General features: G+C 39.9%; 1 protein-coding gene across 1 annotated transcript; it reads left to right on the forward strand.

Moving 5' to 3' along the window:
• Positions 1 to 6,668: 6,668 nt before the first annotated feature.
• LOC101484368 (olfactory receptor 11A1-like) lies at positions 6,669 to 7,595 on the forward strand. The gene has a single exon (XM_012923293.1). It carries the CDS (start codon positions 6,669 to 6,671, stop codon positions 7,593 to 7,595), a length of 927 nt encoding a protein of 308 aa, XP_012778747.1.
• The last annotated feature ends 2,463 nt before the right edge of the window (positions 7,596 to 10,058 follow it).

Genomic DNA, 10,058 nt, shown 5'->3' on the forward strand with positions numbered 1-10,058 from the left:
GGATGATGGTGGATCTTTTGAAGCATGTGGGGACCACAGACTTCGCCAGGGACTTGTTGAAGATGTAAGTGAACACACCTGCTAGCTGGTCAGCACAGCAGACGGCCGGTGATGCCTTCTGGCCCCGCCGCTTTCCTTGTGTTCACTCTCCTCAGTGCCGCTCGGACGTCATGCTCCGCGATGCTGGTCACCGGTCTCTCGCTGATGACGTCACTGTCCTCGGTAGTCAGGCGGTAGATAGCATTAGCCGCCTGGCTAACCTCGAAACGGGCGTAGAACTGATTCAGCTCGTTGGTGAATGCAGAGTCGGCGTTGATCGACGCAGTGTCCCTGACTTTGTAGTCCGTAATGGTGCGTAGTCCGTGCCACATACTTCGTGTGTCGCCCTGGTGGAAGCGGGACTCCACACGTTCCCGGTACCGGCGTTTGGCATCTCTCACCGCGCACCACACGCCGTATAAGACCGCTTTGTAGGCGCTTATATCGCCAGTGGCGAGACCCGCGTTGTAGGAGGCAGTCCTGGCGTTTACTGCAGTGCGGATCGATCTGTCCATCCACGGTTTCTGGTTTGGGAATGTGGTGACTCTCGCAGTGGGGATAATCTCCTCCACTAGCATATTGACGAAGCATACTGCTACTTCCGTAAACTCGTTGATGTCGACTGCGCATGCTCTGAACATGTCCCGGTCGACGTCGTTGAGTGCGTCCTGTAGCTTAGCTTCTGATTGGGCAGTCCACCGTTTTACCTCCCTCGTGGTCACGTCCTCCCTCCGTATGCTTTGTTTATACTGGGGGATGAGAAAGATGGCGTTGTGGTCAGACTTCCCAAAAGCCGGGTGTGAGACAGCTTTGTAGCCCTGCTTGTATGGCGTGTAGCAGTGATCCAAAATTCGATCCCCTCTCGTTTGTACACGAGACATGCTGGTAAAAGTTTGGCATGACTTGTCTGAGGTTCGCTTTATTAAAGTCTCCTGCTACAATGAGGGCTGCGCCCGGGTCCTTGTTTTGAAGCGAGCTCAGCACATCATGTAATTCGGACAAAGCCATACCTGTGTCCCCTTGGGGTGGGATGTAGACCACCGTGGCGATGACCGAAGTGAACTCACGGGGCAGATAGAAAGGGTGGCACTTAATGCTCAGGAACTCCAGATGTGGCGAGCAGCCGCTGGAAAGAGTAGAAATGCTCCTGGCATCACACCACTTTCTGTTTACCATGAAACACACTCCTCCACCTTTGGTTTTGTTCGACTCTGCCGTTCTGTCCGCGCGGATGAGCGGCCCGTCTTTTGTTGTTCTCCGCACCGCGTAGAATCTCTGGTGGCCAGGAAGGGTCGGGTTTAAAAGTGTCCAAGATTAGATGTGCAACCTTGGCACCGATGTTTACAAGTGATCCGCTGTCGTAAACTATAAGACTAGAGGATTTCGGGATGTAAACCAGAGCAAAAAATAAGTAAAAAACAAGAAAAGTGGATATACAAATCATTCAATTATAAATATCAAAAATTAACAATAAATATAAAGTGTTTACAGTGTATTAGATGGAGGAGTTGTACAGGGAGATGGCCACAAGCGGGAATGATTTCCTGTGTCGTTCAGTGGTGCTTTTTGGTAATCTGTCTCTCACTGAACGTGCTCCTGTGAGTAGCTAGCACGTCCTGGAGTGGGTGGGAGATATTATCCAGCATTGTCTTTATCTTGGACAACATCCACCTTTCAGACACCACCCTAAGGGAGTCCAGTTCCATCCCCACAACATTACTGGCCTTGCGGATCAGTTTATTTAATCTGTTGGCAACCTGCTGCCCCAGCATACAACAGCATAGAGGATAGCACTGGTCACAACCAACTCGTAAAAAATTCTGAGCATTGTCCGACAGATTTTAAATAGTGATGGGATTTCCGACTCTTTTTAGAGAACCGGCTCTTTCGGCTCAGCTCACTAAAAGGAGTCGGCTCTTTCGGCTCCCAACAGGCTCTTCAGGTTGTTTTGTTGCTTTAATTAATTTATTATTAACAACAATATGGAATTATGCACAAAAGGAATTACTAATGTAAAAACAATGTGGTTTTATTTATATATGTTGATATATATATATATATATATATATATATATATATATATATATATATATATATATATATATTTTTTTTTTTTTTTTTTTTTTTTTAAAAAAGGGCGAGAGAGAGAGGGCGAGAGAAAGAAAAAAAAACTCACGGCTCGCGTCGTTCACTTCAAAGATCCGGCTCTAAGAGCCGTTTCGTTTGACACATCACTAATGTTGAAGGACCTCAGCCTCCTCAGAAAATAGAGACGATACTGACCTTTCCCATATGGAAAAGATATAAATCTTATAAAGTTTGTATCTGTCTTGGGTGAAACTTGTATGAAAAGCATACAAGAGTGAAAACAGATATAAGATCCCTTGAAAAATTATATAATGAAATGTGTATGTTTTGGATACTTACTAAAACTATATGTGAAAGTAATGAGAAAGTGGCCACTTTCATGAGTAAATCATATAAGTTTTTACTATTTCTTTTCCATATGGGTTCCTTTAAAGTGGAGTGGTGTTTTTAACCCATCCAGTTTGTCTGTGTATACTCCAAGATATTTATAGTCCTCCACAATTCCCTTGGTTTAGCTTTGCTTCTTTTCTTTTTTCTTTTTTTTTTCCTGTCCCGTTTGGTTCTTTTGCCATCAGAATTATTGTCTAAAGGCGAAGAAAGATGCCCAACGGATTTACTTTACCAAATTGACCATCCCAGCCTTGCCGAAATGGTCTATTTGATTCGCCTTTTATTGTTTATTTTATTTATTTTTTATTTCACTTGCTAGATACGGGACAGACTTGAATGAGGAAAAGAAAAGGGAGAAAGGAAGAGTGGGAAAAAACAACGGAGAAGAGGGACGGGGATAACGGGCAAAAAAACAAAAACCAACTAAATAAGCAGACAAAAAAAATACATATATCAATCACCTGGATCAACTGTTGAGAAAGAAAAAAGAAAACAAGCAGAAGAAAACGAGAGTAACATAATAAACAATATCACGATGATCTATGGGAATATAACAGTAAATACTAAATATTAAACATTATTGTGCAGCACGTAAGATCGACAGCCCACAGTGTGCTTTGAGGTAGGAGTCAAAAAGGGTGTAGTTTGTGTGTGTGAGCACCCGTGTGTACACCTGTGAGCATGAGCGCGCTTGTTTTTAAAAGGTTCCTTCATGTAATGATCTGCTAGAAGGTGTGGGGAGCCACAGCTCCGTCCTCCAGGGCATGAAGCAGGTATGGAGGAGATCAAAACTCCAGACATTCAGAGGCCCCCAGAACACAAGAGACCAAGGAAGACCAACAGAGGGGCAGCTGCCTTTTCCCTGCGGTGGGGAGAAGCAGACCGCCCCAACTCCGCAGCAGCAGGGAGGCCCCACATTCCAGACCCCATTCGGACGGTCAACAGTTTACAAACTTGCATTTCTGAGTGTGACATTCCTGACACCATTATTAGTCATCAGTCACTGGTGGAATACTACTCTTTATGTATGATTTTTATGTTGTTTTATTCTGATATTGAAATTTTAGAGATTTTTTTTAAAGCTGTATAGACCTGTTTATCCCGGAGGTTTTGTTTAACTCATGCAATCTGGTAACAAATATTGATGGCTTTCTCCTTTCACTGTGATTAAAAATGTATGAAAGGGGGATATTTTAATAACACTGTACAAAAATAAGTCTAAATTTAATAGTAATTTCATATTAATGTTTCTCTTATAATGTTTTCTCCACCCCTCACTCACACATGCACATCAGCAAACTCTCAAGAACCATAAGACAACTCTTTAGGGAAACAATACAATAACAAATGTTAATTTCCTCTCCCAGGGTTTGTCTTGTCTGGTGTTTATTCCCTTGTTTTTTTGTGCTCAGTGTTCCTGATGTAAGTAACTAATATCTATGGAGAAAAAGATTGTAGATAATGAACATTTTTAAAATGTCAATGTTTAAATTCACAGAGTACTGTTTCACATATATTGTTGGTCTAAATGTTATATATTTCTAAAAAATAAAAAATGGTTTTCACAGTAATGGTGTTTTAGATCATGAAACAATAAAACAAATAAATCAATCAATCATCATTTTGGGACATATGAAACCAAAGGGTCCTTCAATTGGCACACTGGCTCAAACAATACAAAAAGAACACAACACAAACTGTTACATATATTGATGCATGCTCAATCATCCAGGTAAGGAAATCCCAAAAAGTTGATTCTGTTCATCTGGACGTAACGTTTTCAGTGGGACAAACATTTCATCCACGAAGTCACTTGGATGAGTGACAAAATGTTGCTCCCACTGAGACATTCTGTCCAGATGAACAGAGTCAACTTTTTGAGATAACTGTCACATACTTCAAAAAACAGACTTAACCAAGAAGGATGTCAGTGGCAGTGTAAAGAAACATGTCAGCTCTAACTGAATATTTAATAAAATGAATGATACTGCAGATTTTGTATGCCTAACACAATGCTATTAATTAATTGAACAGAGAGGATAGGGATTAATCAGTTTCTGTATGACTATCGTCATTCTTTAAATCTTTCACATCATTGTGGAGGAATTTTGGCTCACTGTTCTTAACAGTGTTGCTTCAGTTCATTGAAGTTTGCAGGCATTTGTTTGCCTCGTCCAGGAGCCAGTCCTGGGGAGGGAGGGTGCCCAAAGAAGGGGCATGGGCCCACCCTTCTGTAGGTCCTACACCCACAGGAAGGGGTCCAGTGTAATGTCTGCTGGGCAGCAACCAAGGGTGGAGACCCTGGCAGACTGATACCCAGCTACCAAGGCTGAAGACTGGGACATGAAATGTCACCTTGCTGGTGGGGAAGGACCCTGAGCTGGTGTATAAGGTTGATAAGTAACATCTAGTTATAGTCAGCCTCACCTCAACGTACTGCTTGGGATTCAGAACCAGTTTACTGGAGAAGGGTTTGACTTTGTCAAAGTTGACGACTCATCCATCACTGGAGGTGAGGTCACTGAGGAAGTAAAACCACTCCTTAGTAGCAGAGCCCTTGGGGTGAATGAGGTTCACCCTGAGTTCCTGAAGGCTCTGGATGTTGGAGGACTGTCCTGGTTGGTACTCTTCTAAAGTGCTGCATGGAGATCTGGGGTGGTACGTCTGGAATGGCAGGCTGGGATAGTGGATCTTTAAGAAGGGGGACCAGAGGGTGTACTCAAACTACAGGGGGATCACACTTCTCAGCCTCTCTGAAATGTCTATGCCAGGGTGCTGCACAGGAGAGTGTGTTAGTTGAACCTCGGATACACGAGGAACAATGCTGTTTTCATCATGGTTGTGGAACACTGGACCAGCCCTTTATCCTCTTGAGGATATTTGAGGATGTGTGGAAGTTTGCCCAACCAGTCTACATGAGTTTTCTGGACTTGAATGAGGCATTCGGCCATGTTCTTCAGAGTATTTTGTGGGAGGAACTTCAGGAGTATGAGCTGTTTGGCCCGTTGCTAAGAGCCATTCGGTCTTTATACAGCCATTGCAAGTCGAAGTTGTCGCTGGTGGATGTTAGACTCCACCGGGGTTGTTTTTTGTCACAATTCTGTTCATAATTTTTATGGACAGAATTTCTAACCAAGCGGTGGAAGGCTTCCACTTGGGTGGTCTCAGAAACTTGTCTCTGCACTTTGCAGATGATGAGGTTCTGTTGGCTTCATCAGGTGGTGGCCTCCAGCTCACACTGGAGTACTTAGCAGCCAAGTGTGAAGCGTCAGGAAAGGGAATCAGCACCTCCAAGTTTAAGCCCATTGTCCACAGCTGAGAAGGGATGGAGTCGCCACCCCAGATAAGTGGAAGAAAATGGATGGATAGATATTTTGGGTATGCATCCCCCCTTTGGTCTCATCTCTACAAAGGACATTGTTTCAGAATTCTTGTGGTTTGTTTAGATGTAACCTCACAAACCTTTCTAAATGGCTTTCTAAATAAGCCATACCTTAGTCTTTTTGTAATTGTACTGTCATTACATTCAGCAGGTTTTTGCTTATATTTGCTTAGGTATTTTTTTTCTAATAACCTTTTTCATATATATAATAATTTTTTACATAGAACCTATATGTTCATACTTGTTCATGATCAATTAATGAGGTGCATTTAAATATTAGCACCTTGTTACTTAATTACTATAGAAGCAACCAGTGTGTACTTAGTTTTTCACACTACTTGCAGTCTTGTGATAAGATTTTTTTTACAGTGAGGACATGTATGCATTTTTACTATAATACTACAAAGGACAAAAAGTATTTTTTTAGATGAATCGAAAAATTCTTACAAAATAAATACAATTTTACAAATAGTCACAATAAACTGTTTGTAATCAGGAAACAAGAAATTCCTTAAATGTTTTAATAGTCCAAAAACAGTGGGGGTAGTACTGAGAAAACAGTTCAACACAGGACTGTACTGGAGAGTTAGGGATGAAGTCCATAGAGGGTGAAGCAGGTTTATGAACAGAGTCCAAGTAGAAGTCAAAACATTCACTTTCTTAAGTCCACTCATATGCCGATCAGGATAAGGTAGGTGTTCACTTTCTGTTTTCTCTCACTTGTTGTCATATCTCTTTTTATTTATTAAAATTTTGGTTCATCATTTTAATGGAGCTGGCATTAAATGTGTCATACATAACTCTTGATGGGTTTTTCCAAGTGAACAAATACAGATATCTTTATTTTATGATCATGTTTACTTTATACATTCTGATACTCTGCTGTAATTTCGCCATTGTATTCCTCATTGTGGTTGAGAAAAGTCTCCATGAGCCGATGTACATTTTTATTGCAGCTTTGCTATTGAACTCTGTTATGTTAAGCACTGTTATTTATCCAAAGCTTTTGACTGACTTTTTATCTAAAAGACAGATCATATCTTATTCTGTCTGTCTCTTTCAGTTTTTTATGTTTTACTCTTTGGGTGGTTCAGAATTTTTACTCTTGTTTGCCATGGCCTATGACAGATATGTGTCTATATGCAAACCTCTGCAATATCCAATGATCATGACAAAAAATACTATCAGCATTTTTTTAACCTTAGCTTGGATTGTGCCCTCTTCTCAGGTTGCAGTGGTAGCTGTATTAATGGCCAATAAAAAAATCTGTAACTTTACTTTCACTGGAATTTTTTGCAACAATACAATTTACAAGCTTCTATGTGTGTATTCAAAAGCACAAACTGTATATGATATGGTTGTACTATCTAATGTTGCAATTCTCCCTGCGGTTTTCATATTCTTCACTTACACCAGGATCCTTGTGATATCCTATCAAAGCTGTAAAGAAGTCAGGAGAAAAGCTGCACAGACCTGTTTGCCCCACTTGATAGTTTTGATCAGCTATTTGTGTTTGTGTGCATTTGATGTCATTGTTTCTGGTCTGGAGTCTAATTTTCCAAAGATTGTACACTCCATATTGACTTTGCAAATTGTAATGTATCCTCCCCTTTTCAATCCAATTATATATGGACTAAAAATGAAGGAGATTTCTAAACACCTCAAAAGGTTGTTCTGCGCTGTCAAAAAAAACTAATGTATCAAGACTGTCAATACTCATTTTTTAACTTACAAACTGATACAGTTGAAATCAATTGTACTTGCATGCAAGTAGCAGCAGTGACCCTAAATGCCTATTCCAGGTAAATATAGCCATTCATACTCGACTACTCAAGCACTCACAGACATCCTAATCACAGCTAAAACTATCTTGTTATTGTTGTTGTTTTGGATTTAGTTGTTGCTGACGCTTATTTTATTTTTATTTTTTTCATTTTTCTTAAGGAATACTGCCTATTCTTACAAGCCTAGTTTTATATTATTTCCTTAGGGTTATTAATGTATTCTGATTCTGATTAAACATAATGTGAACAAGTTCTACTGCTGCAGCAGCTGGTGCAGGGCCGGAAGAGGAATTAAAAACATGATTAGAGACACATCTTTACTAAATAGTATCTGCAACAAATGTAATGTGCTAATGCTGAACATAGGATATTATTACAAGACATATTTTATTCAGTCAGAAATCAAATATATATAACATTACTTTATAGAGTTACGTGTCATTTGTGCGCAAAACTGTGTGTATGAGACAGAGAACTGTCTTTGTAGCCTTCATTTTTAAATATTGCTATGAGTAGATTTGGTGTCCAACTTAGTGGTATTTTGGACTGCCATAAAGTTACAGTTTACAGGTGTTACAACTTGTTACAACTCATGTAATATTAGTAAAACTTTGCCTTGTTTAAATGCATGATTTATCATTGATAGGTAACCAGAGAAATATCACCAGTGAAATTAACATTCCATATATCCTCTGGTATGTCATGTGCTTTCATATATCACACCTAAATCAGGATTCCAAGCCATGGAAATAGGGCAGTCATGGCAGTATTCATCACAGCCTGAAAAGACTGGGCCAGCATTGGCTCCCTCTTCCTACTATCCTCCTCGCTAACATCCACTCCATATGCAGCAAATTATAATAGCGCTTGCCTTCTTGCCTTCACTGAAACAGTCTTATCTTCCCTGTGTGTTTCCAGTACTTTTCTTTGTGCTCATGTTTGTGCTGCCATTTGCTGCACCTTAACAAAGGTTTGTCATTTATTTCTTGAAATTGTCTCGGTAATGTCCATCCTCAGTCACACATTAAGTGAATACTTTTAACATATTAACCCATAAAAATCATTGACTACAGGTGTTCCATTCATTTACATGGCCACAGGTGCCTAACATCAAGCACCTATACAGACTAGTGAAATTTGCACCAATTTTGGGTCAATCACTCCAGACCTCCAAACCTAAGATAACCTTTATTAGTCCCACACGTGGGAAATTTGTTATGTCACAGCAGAAAGTGGACAGTGCACAAAAGAAAATTGGTTCCTACTTTACCTCTAGCGGGCAGCAAAACTATTAAAATAAGTTTCTGCTGCTGTTATTCTGGTGATGTCTTATGATTGACTTATTTAACTTGTTCCTTTTGAATTTTTCTTATACAGCATGATGTTCACTTGATTTCTGCTTCAGCATAATGAAGAACAATCACAAGCATTTCATGAGATTAAAGAGTTTAATTGGGAAAGAAATCAAATTTATGCAGTGTGTACAGTGATGATTCTTCTTCATAACTTCTGAAATTCTCTGTGGCCAAATGATGATTGATGGCCATCTATTCCTGCCTTATCAGAGCTCCAAGGTGATCACAGTTTGTGGCTCTTTGTTTGTTCACTTGCATTATTAGGATTGACTGTCTCAACTGGATTAAGATTTGGGGGATTTCCTGACTGTAAAATGCTATTTTGTGATCATCTGCAAAACCAATCTAAGGAGCTTGGAAAACTGGACTTCTTTAAGTTCCTTGAAGACATTTTACTTCTTCAGTTCAGTGGAGAGTCCCAGATTTTGCTTAAAATCTTAAACTGGCTGTAGATGTGGAAGTTACTGTTTCTATCCAGGCTACTTCCAAAAACCAACAACAAAACAAAACAAAACTGAAACAAAAAGGAATGGCATTTTTTTAGAGTAGATTAAATAGTAGGTGAAAGAACATGAAGTTTTTTTCCTCATTAAATTGTTTATTTATGGATCACTGGGATGAACAGGCAACTCTCTTCCCCTGCTTTCCTGTCTCTCTTCACTGCACTAATTAAGCCAGTAAAATGCCAAAAATTGAAAAATCTTTTATTTATTACTTCAATACTTTGGGGTAATATGAATGCCTTGCCCCCTTTCACATTTTCTAAAATCATCCAGTAGGCCGGAATGGCGTCTTTGCCAGACCGATTCTGGGCCCCCAGCCTCATGTGTGATACCAATGTTGCATACGCTTGGATACATGCACACAACAAAAACTTAAACCTAAAAATGAAAACTGAAAAAAGACGTGAATATAGTGATAACTAGAGATTGGCAGTAACATGTTAAAGGTAACGCATTACTGTGATCTGATAAATTTTTTCAAGTAACAAGTTAAGTAAGGGATTACTTTTGCAATAAA

This window comes from Maylandia zebra, linkage group LG16, assembly GCF_041146795.1.
Source record: "Maylandia zebra isolate NMK-2024a linkage group LG16, Mzebra_GT3a, whole genome shotgun sequence".
Taxonomy (NCBI): domain Eukaryota; kingdom Metazoa; phylum Chordata; class Actinopteri; order Cichliformes; family Cichlidae; genus Maylandia; species Maylandia zebra.

Bases quoted from the DNA above. Each gene is read 5' to 3' on its own strand.
- LOC101484368 (XM_012923293.1), top strand. From the start codon at position 6,669: ATGGAGCTGGCATTAAATGTGTCATACATAACTCTTGATGGGTTTTTC.